This window comes from Thermobia domestica, chromosome 16, assembly GCF_964235325.1.
Source record: "Thermobia domestica chromosome 16, izTheDome1.hap1.1, whole genome shotgun sequence".
NCBI lineage: Eukaryota > Metazoa > Arthropoda > Insecta > Zygentoma > Lepismatidae > Thermobia > Thermobia domestica.
The window spans coordinates 46,804,670-46,828,691 of NC_137469.1; the positions used below are offsets into that span (position 1 = coordinate 46,804,670).

The 24,022-nt window shown below is 35.4% G+C and overlaps 1 protein-coding gene across 1 annotated transcript; it reads left to right on the top strand.

Annotated features, from left to right (window-relative positions):
- The first annotated feature begins 690 nt into the window (after nucleotides 1-690).
- Nucleotides 691-22,625, top strand: LOC145672464 (uncharacterized). Its single transcript, XM_081741620.1, has 4 exons — nucleotides 691-716; nucleotides 17,187-17,433; nucleotides 17,557-18,606; nucleotides 22,572-22,625. Exons 1-4 carry the CDS (start codon nucleotides 691-693, stop codon nucleotides 22,623-22,625), a joined length of 1,377 nt encoding a protein of 458 aa, XP_081597746.1.
- The last annotated feature ends 1,397 nt before the right edge of the window (nucleotides 22,626-24,022 follow it).

Genomic DNA, 24,022 nt, shown 5'->3' on the forward strand with positions numbered 1-24,022 from the left:
GGGGCTCTGTTCATTGATGGCACTTTAACCGGGGAAAGATATTTAGATCTGCTCGTAAACCTAGTAGACCCTATCATTACAATGGTTATTGAAACTACTACGACTGAAGAAGATGAGCCAGAATTTGATGCAGAAGAAATTATATTTCAACAGGATGGCTGTCTTCCACATTATGATCGCACTGTGCGTCAGTATCTGGATCATGGATTCCCAAACAGATGGATTTGTAGGCGAGGAGCAATTGAATGGCCGGCTCGATCCCCAGATTTATCTCTAAATGACTTTCTCTTATGGGGACATCTGGAAACTGTAGTCTACAGAACGCAACCAACTTCATTACTGGAATTAAAGGCCTGAATTACTACAGCTTGTCGGGAGATACTGCCACTTACTTTTGAGCACGCACATCAGGAATTTGAAGATCGTTTATATTATTGTCAGGAGGCGAATGGTGCACAATTTCAGCATGTATTAAGCTAAAGTTCAATCCAGTTTTACACCATGTAATTTTACTCGGAATTTCATCATAGTTGGGCTAGGGAGAAGTGCAGAATGACCTCTGGATTTACACATGCTCAAACGACACAAGTGCAGACGAGGAATTTACGTACCTGACTCAGATATTTCGAACGACAAACCACTTCAATTGACTGTCTATTTAAATATAAATTGAATTGAACATTTGGGACCATGGGCGTAGTCACGGGGTGTGCCAGGTATGCTCAGGCACACTCTAATTGGCTGCTTTATCAAAGAGAATTAAAGACAGGTATTTCAATAAGAAAACAAATAAGCAATATCTTTCAAGGAAAATTATTAGGAGCACAGGTTATTGGAAATATTGAACTTGTTGAATATATCTTTCCCCTCCCTTTCTTTAATTACTCCAAAGTTCAGATGTAAACTTACTTTCGGCTGTATCTACTGTCAAATCGCTTCGCAATGCTGTGCAATTCATGAAAAATTAGTCTCAATTCATTTAAGTTTACAATGAAGGTAAGATCTGTGACAGTCTGGAAATTTCAATTCCTCTAGTGAAGAGGCATACAATTGCAAAGAGTCTTGACAAATCAGTCAAGCCGCAGTATTTATACGAAACAAATTGAGAGGAGATGAGAATTTCTTATTATTATTATCCTCTTTTAGACTCGGTTGTTTGTGGTATTGATGAGATATTTAGCCAACAAACTACTGGAGTTATCAGTGTCGTGAGAAATCTAGTTGACTTTCACGTAAAGAATGAAGAAATAACCCACTTAGCTAGAACATTCAAATTGTCAAGAGACGATTTGGCAGCAGAAGTAAGACTTCTGAAAGGAAAATCGTCTGAACCTAAGAGAAGTTCTTCTGTTATGTTATAGGAGTGGCTTCAGTGATTGGAGAAAGAAGATATTTATTGCATTCTACTCTGTAATACGGCACCTTTATACCTCTTACAAACTGGACGTATGAAATAGCTTCCTCCAAGCTTACTCAAATGAAAAGTAATTTAAGAGTAACTTAGAAACAAGATAGATTGGAAACCCTACTCTTGCTGTTTGTGGAAAAGAAAGAGTTTCGTCTATTGATGTAGATGAAATTATTAATGAATTTAAGAACATTGTGTCTTTTGACAGATGTCTCTTGTTATTGATTATGTGCATTTTGATGTATTTGTTTACAATCGTCATGAACGTTTAGTGTTTGTGTAATTTCAATGCAATTTGATTTTTTTTCCACTCCATAGGTATATCCAAACATTTTCTACGCTGTCATTTAGTGAATTTATATTTCTTTAAAACATTAGTGCAGTTAAAGAGCCAAGTGATTGGATTGCTACAAAGGTATTAAAAAGGCATGAAACCTAATTTATTTTCTTTGTGCACACCCAAATATAAAGTTCTAGCTACGCCTATGTTTGGGACTCTAAGGCATGCCCTGGATTTCTTTTGTTACGACAATAAGTATTATACTTCTGAAACGATGAGAAATTTGTTTGTCTGGTTTCAAATCTGATTTTCTGTTGTAGATCTTTATGCAAGGCTAGGCATTTCAGTGGAAATTGTATTGACACCTTGACCGACCGACATTTTGCACAGGATTCATGCAGGGACTCGAGACTGGTATCATTTTCTTTCTTTTAACAATAACTTTCTAACGATATACTACTTGACCCCCCTTGCTATTAAAACTTTTGGGTTGGACGCCATCTGGGCCCTACCAGGGGACCCTGGAACAACACTTTTTACCTCGGTATGTTCTACTTTTGAAATGATGCGACACGTGTTGTTCGCTTTTGACATCTGATTCACTGTTTCAGATTGCTAGAGGTGGCCACAGAATCTGCAATGCGCACTGTGTTTACATCTTGACCGACCGCCATTTTGCACAGGGTTCATGTAGGGACTCAGGACTGGTACCATTTTCTTTCCTTTAACAATACTTTTCCAACGATATACTACTTGACCCCCCTTGTCATTTGAAAATTTTGGGTTGGACTCCATCTGAGCCCCACCATTGGACCCTGGGACAACACTTTTTCACTCAAATTGTGTGCCCCTAAAAATAATGGGATACGTGTTCGCTGTTTTTTTTTCATCTACCGAACCGTTTCCGAACAAATGACCCGGGGTCAGACTTTATAGACGCCCTGTATATTCATCAATCAACGAGCAGTCGTCCTAAAAGTAAAATACAGTACTACTGAGTGAACAGTTAGTTTTTAAATACTGTTCTGATAAATTTATAAACAGTGTATACCATCAGTAAATGGACTTGTAAATATGAGTTACAACTCTTTGAGAAACCATGTTATTGTCAAAGCCGCTTATACAAAACTTCTATCATTAGGCTAAATGTTGTATGGAGGAAGATTATTTGTATTACCCATAAACTCACATGAAAAATATAGAATTCAGTCACCTAAGAGCACATTACATTAATTATAAACTAAAGAAAGGATAAATATAGGTAATTTTTATAGTAAAACGATAAATAATCTTCTAGACTTATTGTATTCCCCATGACTTCTTTATTTACCCTTCCTGATATTAATAACATAAACTTTACTCCTATCTATTCATGCGCTTCTTCTAAAATCATGAAAAAAATTGGACAAGCCCCCAAATTTGTTGTGATTAACTTCTTTCAGACTGTTTTGGCTCTCTAAAAGTATCCAATCAAAATAAACCACAAACAAATAATAAACATTACCATCAAATATATGGGTTGTCTTATTCGCAAATGAAAATTAGTCTTATCAAGGTAAATAAGTATTTATTTAGATAATAAATTAAATTGAAAAATAATTCGACGAAATTTCTTAAGGTAAAAAAATCAGAAACTCTTTCACTTCAGAGTTCTATCCCTTAAGTAAGATGATCATCACTCAGACCAACAGACTCCTACAAATTTACTTAGTCAGTCTCCACCTATCCGTCACTCCCTCACAGTTTTGTCTGACGTCTACCGCTATCAGTAAAGCCTGACTACTACTTTCCGTCTATAAATGTAAGAGACCTTGTTGTCAAAGGACATCACTTAGTCCAAAGACTTTCTGTAAAGAAAAGACCATCACTCAGGCTCCTCTGGCTTAGCAAAAAAGTCTATAAGAAACCTTAAAGTGTTTGCTGCCTCTCAGGTTAAAAAAATTATAACCTACTTGAAACTACAAGATAATGCGAACCACTTATCTCAGTAAGCTATCATTCAAGCTTATGACCTGGTTTGCTAAATGTTATCAAAACTTGACTATCATTCAGACCGAAGGAAATCACTCATTCCTTGCTCTAGCCATCACTTAGGCCAGTCCCTACTTATTTCCTTATAAAATCAGAGAATTCTAACGCCATCACTAAGGCTCCAGAGAAATCATTTATCCTCTGTCATTGGTCATCATTCAGACCATTCCCTACAAGATAGGAAAGATTTTTTTAAAAAAAGCGAGGCAGGACCCTCGTAGCGCGGCTTCAACGTAGAGCGGCTCTAACAGCCATAGTCATCCAGACCCTTATGCTCCGAGAGGCTTCCTTTTATATGGTCAATGACCCTTCTGTTTTTAGTTTACTTAATTTTATTTTCGCTTAAAAATCCGCAAACAACCATCGCGAGCCTCTGGAAAATTCCATCGATCACTATAAAAAAGACTATATAGAAAAATACTTCAATGTTGAGTTCGTTAAATATATATAAACCTAGCATTTTAATATATAGATTATAGGAGGAACTATTTTACAATTAATTATTGTCTTGTCATATGTAGAATAATACCCGTTAAATAGAACACATTTTTGGTGACTTGTAATATTGGATTGCCACCAAAGCTAAGACTCTCCCAACCAAACTTTCTGGGTGCGCTTGTATATATATATATATAGATAGATAGATAGATTACAACGAGATACTTTGTATCGTTTAATAATTACCTGTACCTTGGGCAGAAAGTGCTCATACTCAAGCAATATACTTGATATAATGTTAATTTAAAATAACAAAAGAAGAATGTTTTTAATATATGTAAAGAAATATGCATTATTGTATAATTCGTTGCTATGTAGTTGTTTATAGATACCTAATCAACATGTATGTTCGCCAGACAGTTTGAGTGAATATACGTTAAAAGAGTATCAACTAATAAACCATTTAATACCGATCATCGACTTGTAATTTCGATAGAAAAGGTGAGAATAATAGTGTATATAATTATTGAAGATATTTTTATGTGTAAACAGTTATTACCACTCAAGATTTTCTTATATCATTAGCCGAACCAGGTTGACGACTACCTTTGGTGAGTCGTTGTAGAATTTTTGGTGCCGAAACCCGGGAACTTTGTAAATTCTAATCCTGAAGTATAAAGTAAGGGTGAATTTACTTCTGTAATAAGGTTAATGACTACGAACTTTACTATACTTCGAAGTGGTAAAATAATCACAAGAAAAATGATGATCGGTGAGGCAATGGAGAAAGAAACTGGTGACAGTGGTAACGAAGAACAAAATCCAGCTCCTGTTGTACCCGAAATGTTATCGTTAGAAGACAAAATCTTAATGGCTCTACAGCGACAAGAACAAAATCTGGCTCAGTTGTCCAATGAACTAAAACAGACGATGGAGCGAAAATCCGAAGAATGCAGCAAACAGTATCAGGAATTAAGTAAACGATTGGAGCAGACATCCGAAGAGACGAAACAATCTATTATCCAGGCGATGAGTGACATCACCTCACAGTTCGATGAAAAGCTTAGAAGGGTATCTGAAGATTGCCAGGATAATTACAACCATGTTATTCAAGAGGGCAACGGTGTAAAAAAGGATTTGGAAGTAATAGAATCTTCTGTACGGCAACAAAAGATTCAGGTCACGGATAATTCCACCAAAATACGTGCGAATACTCAGTTGATATCTGCTTTACAAGAGGAAATTCGGACGCTGCAGATTAAGGACAACGCATACCACAACAACATGGTTAATGATCATTTGGAGTTCCCTTGTTCACAGGAGATGACCTCGCGTTCACCTGTAGCAGATCAATGTGGACCTTACGTTATCTCTTCTTCTGTTAATCCATCCGATGAGGACATTATTTTGGAAGAAAATCATCCAAGGAATACAGATGGGCGTAAAAGAGATGGTGGAACTACACATCATGCAGTAGGTAGGAATTGTCACTCAACACGAACACGGAAAGGTGAAAGAAAGGTAAAGTTAAGTGTAAAGATGAGTGAAATACGTGCTAAGAGTAAGTTCAGTGGTAAATGTGACGAAAATACTACCTCTTTCCTAGAAAAATTCCAGGATGAGTGCAATATAATGTGTATAGATGAATCGCAATATATGAAACTAATCCCTCATTTATTACTCCCACCATGTTCTTTATGGTTTAAAGCAGTACGAGATCACGTCAATACATATGATGAATTTAAAGCTGCGCTGATTGCAAATTACGAAAATGACTTTTTGCTTGCAAACAGAGATGCCACGATTAGAAATCAACCTTTCAATCCTCGTTTGCACAAATCTGTTGTTGATTTTGTTGTAAGTACATATAACGAATTAAAAGTGGTAAATCCGTTGCAATCGAAATCTAGAGAAATTGCATCAATTCGAAATTTGCTACCGTTTAAACTACAACAGATCCTGTTTTCTACCCAGTGTATGAGTTTTAACCATTTATTAATGCTTGTACAATGTTATGAAACTCAATACCACGCTCAGAATCATCAAGCGGGAATAGGTAAAAGTAAAAATAATTCAGATCACTTTGTACCTGTTCGTAATCTAAATATCCGTAATGCGAACAATACGGAACACAACCTAAATCGAGTGAATTTAAACAATCCGAACGAGCAAAATAGGCAAAGATATGTTGGAAATCCGCCTAACCTAATTAATCGTGGCAATCCGTATGTTAGACCATATAACCAAAATAGATTCAAAAATAGACGTAATACATGGCGAAATTCAAGGAATACAGTAAACTACATGGATAGACGTAGTCGTAGTTCAAGAGATGGCACTTCGCATCAAAATCAAGAGAATGGCACAATTCTTGTACAGAGTAACAATACGAGACATAATCACGATTGTGCAGTACAATGTACTTTATTGGAACCATACACGAGTATGAATTTAAACTAACTGCAGCTGATGTGGTTGGGGTTAAACCCATATCAGCTATAGATTCTCATGAACATTTACCTTCAAATTCATGTGATAACGTCAAACCCATATCAGCTATCGATTCTTATGAACATTTATCTTCCCATTTTTGTGTTCATGTTAATGATGAAAACAGACTTTTAAATGACGTATCTGTAAATAATTATTCGGAAATAGCAGTTAATAGATGTCAGTATCAATTTATGCCTGTAGTAAATCGTTGTTGGTCCGAAGATGATAATGTCAATGATGGTTTTGATATTGAAGAAAATTTTGTATTTTTAAAATCATACAGTACAGCTAAAATACCTGTCAAAATCAATGGGTTAAGCACCGAAGCTCTACTTGACACAGGCGCAAACGCCTCTCTATTATCATATTCATCATGGAAAGCAATTACTAGTAATTACTCGAATTCTAAATTACAAAAGGCTGAGAATCTTATTATAGTCGATTTTACTGGCAAACATAAAAAGAGAGTAGCTGGAATTACTCGTGTGACAATATCTATTCAAGATTTTGAAATATCAATCCCTATTCTAGTGATAAAGGAATTGAATGAAAAATTAATTATTGGTTTAGATTTATTATCTCAATTGCGTGTCATGCTTGATTTTAGAAATCAAACGTTAACTATACCCGGCATACCTCAGGAAATCGTTCAGAAACTGTTTCCAAAATCTGATGATATTGCTTGTCAGTATAATAATGTGCCTAATGTATTGAATAATGTTTCTGTAAGTTCAGAAAGCGATAAATTAAATAATCAACTAACGAAAGTCACACGAAATTTGATGGATTCAAAAGATGATGTATTGTTTTCTGAATGTGTTAAGTCACTTGAAAGTAGTCTTGATTTTATAGATAATACAGTAAAAACTCACTTTAAGGATATCCTATATAAACATAAAAATGTCTTTTCAGAACGCCCTGGGTGTTGTAAGGATTTTGTTTATTCTTTTAAGGTTAAGACAGACAAACCGATTGTGACTAAGCCCTATATAATTCCCTATCGATACAGGGAAAATGTACGTCAGCAAATTACAGATATGTTAAGAGATGGGATCATTAGGCCTTCACGAAGCATTCACCTTAATCCATTACATGTAGTTCCTAAGAAAAATGGTTCTCTACGTGTGGTTTTGGATTTGAGACGCACGAATTGCCATATTGATCTGGAACAAGTGCGGTATCCTCCAGTGGAAGAAATACTAGCCTCTTTACAAGGGAATGCAGTCTTCGGAAATTTAGATCTCGTAATGGCTTATAATCAGGTCGAATTACATGAAGATTCGAAACCGTACACAGCATTTAGTTTTGAAGGTCACTTATATGAATACAACCGTGTAGTCTTTGGGCTTATCAATGGTAGTGCGGCGTTAGCTTCCTGTTTAAATAAAGTCTTAGGACAAGACTTGCGCAGCAACGTGATAACCTACGCTGATGACATCTTGATAATGGGAAAGAATCCGCAGGAATACTTGAAGTACTTAGATATAGTTTTGGATAGATTGGAAAGTTCAGGTCTTACTATCAACCTACAGAAATCAAAATTTCTACAAAATTCTATAGAATTTCTTGGCTATCAAATTGATGCTTCTGGTTTACAGTTCAGTCAATCTAAAGTACAAGCAATAGAAGATCTGCCTGCGCCGTTAAATGTGAAACAGACACGGCAAGTATTAGGGCTCTTCAATTGGTTTCGCAAAGCCATCCCGCGATTTGCTGAGATAGCCCAACCTTTATTTATGATTATAAAGAAAGGAGTACCATGGCAATGGGGTCCGATTCAAGAACATAGTTTTAATAAGTTGAAAGAGAGCATAAAGCGGAACATCCATTTGAATCACCCTCGATATGACGTTCCTTTCTACGTCCAGTGTGACGGTTCCCAACTTGGAATCTCTGCAGTACTCTGGCAACCAAATCCAACCATTAAGGAACCGGCCGTTATTCATTGCGCTAGCCGTACTTTAAAGAAAGCTGAGAAAGGATACACCACGACAGAAATCGAACTTTTGGCCGTACGCTTTGCGATACAAAAATTTGCTCCATATCTCAGTGGATGCCATTTCATAGTACTTACCGACCATAATTCATTACGATACCTTAACAGCATACAGGGATATAATAACAGACTACTTCGTTGGTCGTTAGATCTTCAATCTTATGACTTTGAAGTACAACACATTAAAGGGGTAGATAATGGACCTGTAGATACCTTATCACGTCTGTTTCCTGGAGAAGAACAACATATTTTGTCCATCAATGAATTTAAGGTCTTGCAGGATGAAATAGCTACCATTTCAATGGAAGATCTAAGAGAACATCAAATGAATTATCCGGAATACAACCAAATCATGGAACATTTGTCTTCATGCAGTGAGGGATGTAATTGCCCCAAACAATGGAATTCTAGATTTAAATTATCCAACGGAATTCTACTTATTAAAGATTTCAAATTCAAGTCTAGAAATAAAATTTGCATTCCACCTACGCTGACAACCCGTATATTAAAAGCCTATCATGACGATTTCGGTCATTTTGGCTATGTAAAGACTGGACAATACGCAGTGATTTAAAAGTTATTTGCACGATTCTAGGACAACAGGCTGGTTACACCAAATATCTATGTTTCCTCTCAATGGGATAACAGGAATATAGCTAATCACTGGATCCAAAAAGTTTGGTTATCTCGAACATCACTACAGCCGGAAGGTAAAAATAGGTCTCATACGAGAATGCTTAGTTGATCCTAATAGAATCCCGCTCCCGCCACTTCGTATTAAACTTGGCATAATGAAACAATTCGTAAAAGCTCTTTCAAAAAAAAAAAGGAATGTTTCCACCACTTTCAAAAGCAAAATTGAAAATGGCCTGGATATCAGTAGATGGGCGTCACTTGACCCCCGGTAGCTGAAAAATCGCCTTTTTTTCATGGTCTCCTGAGAGCAAGGACTCAATTTTCCACTGTCTCACGATACGCTACAACCCACGCCCCGTCCACCCACGATCTTTTACGACCTCTATGTTAGGGGTGTATTCATTCCCTTTTATGAGCACTTTTTAAGGGGGTGTACTCATTCCCTTTTATGAGCACTGTTTAGGGGGGAACTCGTTCCCTTTTATGAGCATATTTTCCACCCCCTACGAACACATATAAGAGCAGATAAAACATAAGATTAAGAACACATAGAAGAGCATAAGACTACGTAACATAGCAAGGGTATATTCGTTTTCCAACCCCTATTTGAACATAGCAGAAATTACACTGAGACCATGAACACACAGCAGAGCATAAGACTATGTAACATAGCAGACCTAATAAAAGAGTATGGCTTATTTTCCAACCCTTATTTTAACATAGCAGAAATTACACTGAGAATACGAACACATAGCAGAGATTACGTAACAAAGCAGGGGTGGACTCGTTCTCTTTTATGAGCACATTACGAACACACAGCAGATACATAAGACTCTTTCCACCCCTATTTGAACATAGCACAGCTAATAAAAGATTATGGCTCATTTTTCAACCCTTATTTTACCATAACAGAAATCACACAGAGACTACGAAACATAACGAAGATTAAACATAGTCCATTTTAGGGAGTGTACTCGTTCCCTTTTATGATCATATTTTTCAACCCCTATTTTAACATAGCAGATAGTACATAAGACTACGTACTTTTTCCACCCCTTATTTTACCATAGCAGAGAATACGAACACATAGTAGAGCAGATAATCTTTAAGAGGTGGACTCGTATGATCACTTTTTCACCCCTATTTTACCATGGCAGATAATACATAAGACTAGGTAACATAGCAGGGGTGTACTCGTTCCAACACCTATTTTAACATAGACAATGAGCACATTATAGCAAAGATTGCTGAACCGTCCACCCACGGTCGACAGATAGTCATTTTAAGGGGTGTATTCATTCTCTATGATGATCACTTTTTCCACCCTTATTTGAACATAGCAAATTCATTCCACCCCTAATTGAACATAGTAGAGATGTATTCGTTTAGGGTGTATTCATTCTCTTTTATGAGCACCTTGAACCGGCGACCCACGGTCTTTTACAATCTCCATTTTAGGGATGTACTTGTTCCCTTTTAACCCCTATTTCCCACAGAGGCTACGGACATAGCAGATTACATAGCAAACGGGGTGTAACGGGGTTCATAGCAAAGAATTCTTTTTTACCTTGGTCTTATAGTTTATGTGGGATACGCCCTTTGTATGACACTTAAAGCCCAATCACTTGTAAACGAAGCAACATATTGAGGTGGTGTTTCCACATTTAGCAATTGGTCATTAACTACTAAAAGTTCCAAAAATAATTACCATCGAGGTCAAAGGTCAAAATACTTATAACCTAATAACTCGAAAAGGGATCCTCATATTGAGGTGCTGTTTCCAAATCTAGTAATTGGTCATCAACTACTGCAAGTTCCAAAATAATGACCATCGAAGTCAAAGGTCAAAATACTTAAAACCTAATAACTCAAAACCAGAGCCGCAAATTGAGGTGGTGTTTCCACATTTAGTAATCGGCCACCAACTACTACAAGTTCCAAAATACTGATCATCGAGGTCAAAGGTCAACATACTTAAAACCTAATAACACGAAAACTGAGCCACATATTGAGGTGCTGTTTCCAAATCTAGTAATTGGTCATCAGGTACTACAAGTTCCAAAATAATGATCATCGAGGTCAAAGGTCAACATACTTAAAACCTAATAACTCAAAATCAGAGCCACATATTGAGATGGTGTTTCCACATTTAGTAATCGGCCACCAACTACTTACAAGTTCCAAAATACTGATCATCGAGGTCAAAGGTCAACATACTTAAAACCTAATAACACGAAAACTGAGCCACATATTGAGGTACTGTTTCCAAATCTAGTAATTGGTCATCAGGTACTACAAGTTCCAAAATAATGATCATCGAGGTCAAAGGTCAACATACTTAAAACCTAATAACACGAAAACTGAGCCACGTATTGAGGTGGTGTTTCCACATTTAGTAATCGGCCACCGACTACTACAAGTTCCAAAATAATGACCATCGAGGTCAAAGGTCAACATACTTAAAACCTAATAACACGAAAACTTAGCCTCATATTGAGGTGTTGTTTCCATATTTAGTAATCGGCCACCAACTACTACAAGTTCCAAAATAATGATCATCAAGGTCAAAGGTCAGCATACTTAAAACCTAATTACTCAAAAACGGATCCACATATTGAGATGGTGTTTCCAAATCTAGTAATTGGTCATCAGGTACTACAAGTTTTAAAATAATGACCATCGAGGTCAAAGGTCAACATACTTAAAATCTAATAACTCACAAACGGATCCACATATTGAGACGGTGCTTCCAAATCTAGTAATTGGTCATCAGGTACTACAAGTTCCAAAATAATGATCATCGAGGTCAAAGGTAAACATACTTAATTTAGATGCTGTTTAAAAATCTAGTAATTGGTCCTCAGGTACTACAAGTTCCAAAATAATGACCATCGAGGTCAAAGGTCAAACTCGAAAATTGATTCACATATTGAGGTGCGGTTTCCAAATCTAGTAATAGGTCATCAACTAGTACATGTTAAAAAACGTACTGACTTTCGAGGTCAAAGGTCAAATATTTAAGCCTTAATAACTCGTAAACGTAGCCAGCAAGAGATTTCTGTGACCTTTTAATTTTTTTGTTCCAAGCAGAAAAAGTGAAGAATGAATAAATTTTAGTGACTTATTTGCTATTATACTAACGAGAAAAAAGTCAAAACAACGCCATTTGTAACTAGCTCAGAATTTCTGTACATTTAGGGTTATTCAAAATAAACGAAAAAATAATTTGGATGGACTAACGAAAAAGAAAGCAAAGATATGCCATTTTAGCTAGCTGAGCTCAATTTTCTATCAACGAGAAATGCCATTTCAACTACCTCAGAATTTATGTGCCTTTTTGTGCTAAGGTCTGTTTTAACTCTTCTTGACTAATTAAATAAACGAAGGAATATTGTACCAATGAGAAATGCCATTTTTCAGAACCATGTTCTAATATTTAAACAAACGAAGGGGTGGATTTGAGTGACCTATTCAATTTTGCACCAATGAGAAATAACGGCGTATTTTAAACCATTTTGTACTATTTAAATAAACAAACAATCGGGTAAATTTAACCGGCTCAGAAGTGTACTATTTAAACAAACGAAGGTCTCTTGAGTGAGATTTCCAATTTTGTAGCAAGAAGGACTATTTTCTAACTAACTCAGAATTTCATTTCATTTTGTAATACTCAAATTTGGATGGAGTGTTTAGTTTTGATTGGATTATTTCCTTATGTACCAACTGGAAAAAGTGAAGGGCCATTTATCAAATAAATGAAGGAATAAATTTGGGTAGAATATTTAGTTTTGTACCTTGCAAAATAAGATAAAGAAGTGAAGAACGAATAAAATTTGGATGGACTATTTCCTTATGTACCAACAAAAAAAATGGAGCACCAGCGACAAAAAGAAACCGAAGGAGGAATAAATTTGGGTGACCTATTCAGTTTGTACTAAGCAGAATCAGCATTCTATACCGGTACTTTTTTCTGCCATTTATTGGGGTGTCCTATTTTTTTGTGCCAACGAGACCTTTTTTAACCTCCTTAGAATTTGTACCAAACAGAAAAGAGCTACACAAATAAACAAAGCAATCAATTTTTAACTAGCTCAGAATTTCTAGACCAAGTTGTACTATTTAAACAAACGAAGAGATAAATGTGTGTGACCTATTCACTTTTGTACCAAGCAAAATAAGAAAAAGAAGTGAAGAACGAATAAAATTTGGATGGACTATTTTTTCATGTACCAACAAAAAAAATGGAGCACCAACGACAAAAAAGAAACCGAAGGAGGAATAAATTTGGGTGACCTAATCAGTTTTGTACTAAGCAGAAAAAAGCGAAGAAGGTAAAATTTAAATAGCTCAGTATTTATGTACATTTTTGTACTACTAAAATAAACGATGGAATAAATTTGGGTGTTCTACAGAAGAAAACGGGGAAGGGCCATTTTATTTAATTTTGTAGTACTCGAAATATACAAAGATATACATTTGTGTGACCCATTCAGTTTTGTACTAAGCAGAAAATTTGTTGGCTTTTTAGAGAGACCATTTTATCTTTTGTATTCAGATTTTCCGGCTACTTTTTGTGCTCTACAAATAAAAGCAAAGAGAGGCCATTTTATGTGCCTTTTGTAACGAAGAAACAGATTTGAAGGAGGTTAGTTTTAACTAATCCTGCTGCGAGTAGATCAATTAGTACATAGTAAAAAAAAATAAAACAATATGGCATTATTGCGACTTTCATTTTTCGAATACATACGAATTAGGCCACTATGGCAAAAAAATACTACTCTCTCCTTGTGCTTATTTGGAGCAGACTTAAGAGGACCAAGCATTAGAAACCCACTAGTAGGGCGTCGATTCAGTAATCCATATTGGAGTATACCTTTTATACAACAAACAAGCTTCTTAGCCCCACTCCAGAAATTAGAAAACAAATTCTTTCTTCTACGGTCTTCGGCATGCATTTTAGACCAAGGGTAGCAAGATTAATATTAAATAACACTTCTGCTGGATAAAAATTCGATTCTCTCGATCTTCTGCTTTATCCGGGAACTTTACTTGGAAATTATCCCCATCTAGTAAAAGAAAACGAATAGATAATTTTGAGACAGTTCCATATGGGTAAATACAGTATTAGTAGAAACGATAGTTTTAATTAAGTATAGATAAGGAGAGAGTGAAAAAATGGGAAATTAAATTTTAAATCATTATTATTATTATTATTTAGAGGTCAAAAGGAAGAATAAATGAATTTGTGTGGCATATGAACGGAATTTAGTTTTGTACCGGGCAAAAAAAAAGAAGTGAAGAATTAATAAAATTTGAATGGAATATTTTATTTTGTACCAGCTGGGGATTTAGTGGTGTACCATTGTATCAATTTAAGTATTTTGTACTATTTAGTACCACCGAGAAGGTGTAGAATATTTAGTTTTGTACCAAGCAGAAATTTGTTGGCTTCTTTATTTTGTATTAACGACTAAAACCTTTAACACATACTTGGTTGTGTGCATTACAATGGCCGAAGTTTTTCATTTCCCTGTGGTACAACGTAATGGTCGCCCCGCTTATTCTAGGTCTACAGTTAGATATTTTCGGTTGGATAATGGTATACAGCCATGTTTTGTTGAGCACAATGCCCAATATAACGATGTGGTAGACAATTATTTGATGGATAGATATTTGTTTAATAGTCGTTATAACAAATGGTATATGGTAGAATTTGTTAAGCATTTATCGCAGGTAGATATTAAGATAGACTTTTTGTCGTTGGTTACTCGTTTAACCGCACACAGTTCTCTTTTCCAATCAGCTACCTTTTTTGCCATGAAAACTAAGGGTAATAGTTATACTGTGACAGCTTCCTTTCGCTATGGGGGGACCCAGGACACTTTGGATGAGTTATTAAAGTTTTGGAATCATGTGTGCGATTTCAGGCCAAGTATCCAGATTGCAGATTTACTTGGTTGCTTTACACGATGTGGTAAAACTGGCCTTTTTGCGGTATCTCCTGATACCTATCTGTTGGACCTCGCGGTATTTGGAAACTTGGTGAAAAAGAATAACAAATGGTTTTTCTCACAATTGAGCTATACATACAGAATAATCCATTATGGCAAAAAATACTACTTTCTCCTTATGCTTAGTTCGAGTAGACTTCGATAACAAGAACGATACATTGTGTAAGAATTTCCAATTAATAGCGGTGTTGCACTGTACTTATAATAGTCTGTAATAGTGCAGTTTATTTTTCGAATGAGAGTAGGTTTTAAAGGTGTATTGTAGTCTACCAGCAATAATGATCTCTAAGAGAGTTATTAGGTAAAGATAACAATTTGCTAGTGGCGAACTAATTACACCGCCATTCTGTGAACACATTTATACGATCCAATTTTTTCAGATTTAAGGCTAAATTAAATGGGCAAGAGATGTACAGTATTTGGGAGATATACCTAAGAAGTACTAGGATGTGCCAATAGAAAAATTTCAGAACTTCTATTTTAATTTTGGGGTGGAAAAATAAGCCTATTAACACTATTTGTAATAACGATGATTCCGTGGGTGTAGATTGTCTTAGATAGAATACAGGTAATTCTTCCATTAACATTTACAACTATCTAATTGATTTTCTTCATTGTTCAGACAAGCGTTTACAGGGTATTACGAGATGGGAAGCAATTATCTTTAACTACTATACTGATGCGTGGATCCAATACAAGACTGTTTAGAACTAATTTTACACATCAAAGAATATTTACAGATGCTTATTGGAGTTGTCGCATAAAGCAGAAGATCGAGAGAATCGAATTTGTATCCAGCAGAAGTGTTATTTAATATTAATCTTGCTGCCCTTGGTCTAAAATGCATGCCGAAGACCGTATAAGAAAGAATTTGTTTTCTAATTTCTGGAGTGGGGCTAAGAAGCTTGTTTGTTGTATAAAAGGTATACTCCAATATGGATTACTAAATCGACGCCCTACTAGTGGGTTTCTAATGCTTGGTCCTCTTAAGTCTGCTCCAAATAAGCATAAGGAGAGAGTAGTATTTTTTTGCCATAGTGGCCTAATTCGTATGTATTCGAAAAATGAAAGTCGCAATAATGCCATATTGTTTTATTTTTTTTTACTATGTACTAATTGATCTACTCGCAGCAGGATTAGTTAAAATGAACCTCCTTCAAATTTGTTTCTTCGTTACAAAAGGCTCGTAAAATGGCCTCTCTTTGCTTTTATTTGTAGAGCACAAAAGTAGCCGGAAAATCTGAATACAAAAGATAAAATGGTCTCTCTAAAAAGCCAACAAATTTTCTGCTTAGTACAAAACTGAATGGGTCACACAAAGGTATATCTTTGTATATTTCGAGTACTACAAAATTAAATAAAATGGCCCTTCCCCGTTTTCTTCTGTAGAACAACCAAATTTATTCCATCGTTTATTTTAGTAGTACAAAAATGTACATAAATACTGAGCTATTTAAATTTTACCTTCTTCGCTTTTTTCTGCTTAGTACAAAACTGATTAGGTCACCCAAATTTATTCCTCCTTCGGTTTCTTTTTTGTCGTGTGGCCACGCCCTTTCTTCTCTCCCATTGGTCAAAGGGAACCAATGAGGATAAAGGCAATTCCGCGCCAACAGAAAAATATAATGAGCCCTTTCACTTTTTCTAACAGTTCATTAAACAGATGACATACAAAGAAAAGTAAATTACAAATAGAAAATATTAAATAAAAATAAATAACTAAATATATATATATATAATGTTTTTAAATAAATAAATAATTATAAATAGCCTATATGCACTTTTCTTGCTGCTTTTCTATCACATCCAACAATTTCTCCCATTGCTCGTGTATATTCATACCGCTTGTCCAATTCATTAAGTTTTCCTCTTGTTCTCTCTTTATTCTTCTAGCCTCTTTGAAGAAAAAGTTAATACCAGATTAACAAACAAAGGAAGATTGTTAGGTTGGAGAGAAGAAAAGGATAATAGGAACAGAGTGGTAGTGATAGGGGACATAATTTTATCGGAAGAAGAGGAGAAGTGCTTAAGTCTAGGACATAAATTTAAGGTTAAAGAGGAAGAAGTGGACAAGAAGGAATTGGTGTACACAGTAGAACAAGCCATTGTAGACATAAAGGATAAGGACGAAAGAGACAGAGTAAGGAGAAAAGCATTGTCGATTGTTAGGCAGAATATGAACAAGAAGGAGAGTAATTTAAGGAAAGAAGAGAAGGAAGGACTGAAAAGATTAAGGAAAAGAAAGGATATCGTAGTGGAACAGGCGGACAAAGGAGGCACGTTGGTAGTAATGGAGAAAGGATGGTACCAGGAGAAGCTAGGGGAGTTATGTGATCAGACATATGAGGAAGTCGGTAACAAGGACATGAAAGATGAAGTGTTGAAGAAGATAGTACAAGAAGGGAAAAAGGCGGGAATTAAAAAGATGATCAACGAAAAAGGAAGGATTCCTGTCATGAAAGGTTTTCCTAAAATACATAAGAAGGACGTGAAGCTAAGACCAGTACTGGACTGCAGAGGTAACTATTTTGAACCACTAGAGGAGAAATTAAGAGAGATAATGGACGACATCAGAGAAGGTCAAAACACATGCAGAGTGAAGAACACGGAAGAATTGAAGAAGAGGATAGATGAGGTTAAGTGGAATCAGGAGAAGGTATTAATGTTTAGTGTAGATGTTAAAGCCATGTTCACCAGTATAAGAAGGGATTATGTCATAGAAGAGGAGATGGAAGGGAAAGTTATACGTCAGTGGAAAAAAGAGGAAGTCATAAGAGCGCTTAAGACATTGTGGAAAAATAGCTATTGCATAATTGGAGAAAGACTAGTGAAGATAAATGAAGGTTTAAGCATTGGATCCAAGCTGAGTCCAGTTCTAGCGGAAATAGTAATGAACAAGTGGGAGAAAAAAGTGACAGAACAAGCAGAAGGAAAGTTACTGTTCTCTTGCAGGTATGTTGATGATTGTTTAGGCATATGGACAGGGAATAGAAATCAACTGGAAAAATATGTTGAAAGTATAGAAGACGAAGAGAAAGGCATAAGGCTAGAATTAGAAGTTGAAGAAAATAACTCTATCAATTTCATGGATATGAAGATAGAGAGGCAAGGTGAGAAAGTGATTACCAGTTGGTATCAGAAACCGTGTTGGGCAGGTATTTATTGCCACTGGAGAAGTGATGTAGACAAAGCAACTAAGAAGAATTTCATTAGGAACATGGAAAGGAATATAGACAACATCAACAGCGAAGAAGAGGGAAAGAAAAAAGATTTGGAAAAATTCTACAAACAATTGAACAATAATGGATATAGGGTAGAGCAGTTTAGGAGAAAGAGAAAAGAAGATAATATGGATAGGAAAGAAGAGGAAGACAAGAAGTGGTATGGAATTCAGAGCATAGGCGAAAAGACCGAAGTGCTGAAGCAGTTATTAAGAAAAGGTGGTGTGAAGACTTATAGAAAAGGAGGAGAAACTTTGCTGAAGTGCATGAGGAAGAAAAGGAAAAGGAAAGAAAATCATATAGAGGAGCAGGAAGAAGGAGTAATATATGAAGTGAAGTGTAGTGAGTGTGACATGAAATACATAGGGGAGACGGGGAAAAGACTTATGGACAGATTAAAACAACATAAGGATGATGTTAGACTGAAAAGAGATAATAACGCTATATACAAACATGTAAAGGAAACGGGACATAAAATAGACTGGGAGGGGGCTAGGGGTTTAGAGAGAGAGAACAGGAAGATTATTAGAAAGTGGAAAGAGGCTAGAAGAATAAAGAGAGAACAAGAGGAGAACTTAATGAATTGGACAAGCGGTATGAATATACACGAGCAATGGGAGAAATTGTTGGATGTGATAGAAAAGCAGCAAGAAAAGTGCATATAGGCTATTTATAATTATTTATTTATTTAAAAACATTATATATATATATATATTTAGTTATTTATATTTATTTAATATTTTCTATTCGTAATTTACTTTTCTTTGTATGTCATCTGTTTAATGAACTGTTAGAAAAAGTGAAAGGGCTCATTATATTTTTCTGTTGGCGCGGAATTGCCTTTATCCTCATTGGTTCCCTCCGACCAATGGGGGAGAAGAAAGGGCGTGGCCTTTCACTTTCTCGTGTATATAAGATCTGCTGTCACCTGTTTATTCTCAGTGTTGGTGTCTGATGAAGAGGACGTTAGGTCCTTGAAACTGTAACACATTGTAAGTATAGTTTTTAATATATTTCATTCTGCTCTGGTCAGAACTCTGTTTTATTTGTTAAGCTACTTATCCAGAGCTATGGAGTTTGTTCATTATGAATTGTGAAAGCTAGCTGACTTCAGTGCTTGGCAACGATTTCAAAGACGGAATTACATAGCAGTTTTATATATAAAGAATTCATTAATTAATCACAATTTATTTTTGAAGTATCCATCATTTCCTTTCGCTGTTCGTTGAATGTCCTTTGAAGAATATTGAAATAAAAGTACAATCACGGACAAAGTTTAACGATGATATCGATGAGCGTCCGTGACATTATATTAGTATCATTATTGAAAAGGAAAACTACAGAATAAAATGTTTCATTTCTTAAGAATAATGCAATCTAGTAAAAGCAGCCAGCAAATTTGTTTCACAGCTTATCAGATAGGGTGTTTGATTTTGGTGCAGAAAATTCCAGGTAATATTGCTGATGGATGATCAATTCACACGGAGGGCGCAAATACAACTTATTCAAGTTCGAAATTTCGTACTACTATTAGAATATTTACACGTCATCATATATCTCTTCAAAGCAATTATTTCACTATCTTAAACTATTACTAATATATTCGATTAGATTGCCATATACTAAAGTTTAATTAAATAATTTGAATACACTTAAAACAAGAAAACTGCATTTCCCTGATGGGACACAAAATGATGCAAAAGTTTACACCTATTCATACAAAAAAAACTCCTTGTTTTATTATTATGAGTAGCTTTTATAATAATTAGCTACTCAACACTAAACATGTTTCCAGAAACGAATATGTCGTATTCTAGTGGTAAACATGTATAGTTAACCAAAAGTGATTATTTCTTCACCTATACAATTAAGGACTAAACTGCAGCCGAATAGAGCCCACATGAATCGGTTTTCAACGTTGTGTTACACCTTCCCTGTTCTTACTTTCATATATCTTAAATAGAATTACCCCTATTTCGTTTTTGGCCTTCACTATTTACTATCAATTTTCGTGCTTCTTTTGCTTTTTCCTACATCGGTATACATCAGTATAGTGTTAGTGCGCAAAATAGGCCTAAGTACCTTGCAACTCTTAACTGTTTCAAACTACACACTACCTACTAATGACTAAAGCAATGTGCCCGATTAAATCTTCCCAAAGTGTTGTGTTAAATTTAAATAAAATTTGCACCGCCTAGTGTGATGTAATGTCACGTGGTATTTAGCCCGCTTTGCACACAAAACTTTATTGATAAAAAGGTAACTTACTGACGTTATGAAATATAGCTGAACGGGCGTTAGCGGGCGAAGGGATGAGAAACCCTGCAGGGCTTGTTTTGTTCACCTTGACCGCCATTATAATACAGCAGCACACATATCCTAAGTTGGTTTGAAACAGTGTCAGATTATGCTCTACTGCCACCTCACTTCATGTCGCATCAATTCCCGAACACATAGAGTCCACAATTTAACTTACGTTTTCTCGCTTATTAATCACCCAACAATAATGACCTTTCTGACGTTTGTTACTCTCATTATCACATTTAGTCTGATTCTGTTCATTTCTCCGTTAATTTTGTATATCGGGGCCGCCATCTGCGGCAATTAACCCCAACTAAATTTTAATATGAAATTCTCCGACTTCCATCGAGACATCTGAACAGAGGAAAAGTAAACCTCAATTTACGTACGTGTAAATCATAGAAAGTTAGTCATTAATACTCTTTTTCTTCCTTCTTCTTACTCTTTTCTTCAAAATTTATATCACTATTGTCATACAGAAAAATCACATGGAAAATGTATCGTAACTTCGGGTTAAGTTCCAAAGTTGGTCATCCGTTTCTAGCAAAATTTTGAAAATTTACCGAGAAGAAATGAATAATTTGCTTGTTTGTGTGCTTGATACTCTATAAGAAGAGCGAAAGTTGTTGTTTATTGTCTTGTATAAGTAGTTCTAAACATGGAACTATTTAGCAAGCGGAGAGAACTGCTTGGCGCAAGGTTACTGCATGGTAGGATTGTGGGATTGTAATGAGCATTTGTTTTGTAAACATGACTGCAGGTATACACACGCACAGCCCTGGATATGACGTAACATTATTACAGTTTGTGAAACAATAGGGTCATAATCAGGAAACTCGATTAAGAGTATGTAAAAGTCATGGCTAAATACGTTTAAAAGTAAACTGTAGAAAATGTGGTAAGGAAATAACTGTAAACCGCCATGCCAAGTGGATGGCAAGGGAACTGTACGCATCCAAATATGACTTTTTACAGACAAAATGAACCTTTTTCATCAAGACGAAAAAGGATTGATTACTTTGGGTACGTTCGTTGTTAAAAGTTTATGGGAAAGCATGTTTCTTATCAGTAGTTGGGGCATCTGTTCCAAGAAATGATATCCAGTAACAATAACAAAAGATGCAGCTTATAGCTCAATCCCAATTCCCATTTTGAATGAAATCAGCACCAGCATGAGCAGGCATGAACACTTTAGCAATTCTCCTCACCTGCAACATACAGCGTTCTCGAAAGCAGGACAATCCCGTTTATTCAAATGTGTGTACTTTCCCTCTACAAAAGTATATTAAGCATTTTCGAAAGAAATAAATATTTTCTAATCTAGTTTGTTCACTTCTGTCAAGCTATGTGAGAAAACTGAAAGTTTTAGGTACGTTTTCAAAAGTCGCTACATTTTTCGTATTTTTCGTCCGTCGCCGCTTTTCGTCAGTGCAGCGCTACGGTTGGCAACACTGAAATACACCACGCAGCACACATTAGAAATGAAGACGGAGTTCACTTAATAAAAAAAAAGAACATAAGATGGGAAGTGAATATACACAATAAAAGTAATATTAAAATATTTAGGAAGAAATTATATGAAACCAATATCTGTAAGCAAATACTCTGCAATGGCACTTTGGAAGATGAACTATCTCTAAATCAAGTTCTGTGTCACCTGGAAGAATTAGATGGAAGGATTAAAACAGAAAAACTGCAATAGGATAGGTGTAATATGAAAAATAAGTGTTCTCTGTTCAACAATGATTTTTTATAGCTAGCATTCAGTTCTGACAAGGAAGTCATTAGTGTGGTAAAAACCCAATTGTGAGTTTAGGAGATAAGAAGAATCCATTTCTGAAACCCCAGTCTTATTTACAGATTGGAATGTAAGGGAATAATAATATGAAGTTCTAATATTTTAATTTTAATAGTTTGAAATTATAGAGAACCAGAATCATTCAAGCACTCTTATTGCAGCTGAAGGACCATATTTTTTTTTTTTTTATCTACGTTCTTTACAGCCTAGAATACAATAAGAAATCATATACAAAATATAATGATAGAAACGTCACGTGTATGCCCCTTAATCAACACATTTCGAAAAATCCCATCTTACCAACCGCCTACGGGCAATGAAAACTTTATTTTAAAAATCATGATTTTATGTCTATAAGTTTCGCAAATCTCCTGATGAATGCATCAGTGAGTATATCAGTTGCTTTACTCTGTATGTATATATATGTATGTATGTATGTATGTATATTCGAAAATAGCTTAAATCAAAAAAGTAAGTTTTCAGGATATTTTTTGTGTTTCCATCGTTCTGTTTTTGTGCAAGAAAAATACTTTACATAAATCAAATTGTAATTGCCTATTTTTCTAAGCATGAAGGTGAAATTATCAATTATAGCAAAAGTTCTACAAGTGTTTTTAGGCATTAGTTTGCGCTAAAAGTGCCTAAGTCACTTGACTTAAAGAACTTTCGGAAACATCCAACTTAACCTAACCTAACTTAACCGAATTGATTGTATAACTTGCTCAGCTGGCTTATACTAATACTTTTGCTCTGAAACCGTCGATGTTAAAGAAAACTGTTAAATAACTAAAAACATTTGTTGGGAAATCTGTAATATGTGTACGACAAGTTACGGAAACTTAAAACAGCAAAAATCTTGAAAGTAACGTCAAGCAGGAGATTAATGTTGTCGATATCTAAGTTTGTACATTTAGTGAAACATAAATGAATAGCTTTAGAAAATCACATCGAACGACTCCATAGAACGTCATACACAAATTAAAATAAATGCTTCTTCTTCATCATATACTACAATATTATTATCTTCATCGCCATTCGTTTCTGCTGGCAGAGTTTTACTGTAGTAGTGCTGTGCTTTTCCGGAAAGGTTAGTAAATTTGAGTAGCTTTTTAACATCTCTTGTCTTCGGTTGACTGATGTGGTTTTCTTAGGTATGGGGCGGACTGAAATGTAAACAGCATTTAAGACTTTATCCTTTCGAACAACTCTAAAAGTAATCGCAGGTCCACAGAACGTCTTTTTTTTTTTTTTTTTTTTTTTGTCTGAATGCTTTGGTTTCTTGGTTTCTTTTATTAGGAAAAATGAGAAGGCGTTGTTCACGCATCAGGAAAGAAAGGCGTCTCACCAATACTTCTTTTGCAGCAGCCACGTAATCAAATAGCATCCAGTCTTTGCCCAAAACTTTAACA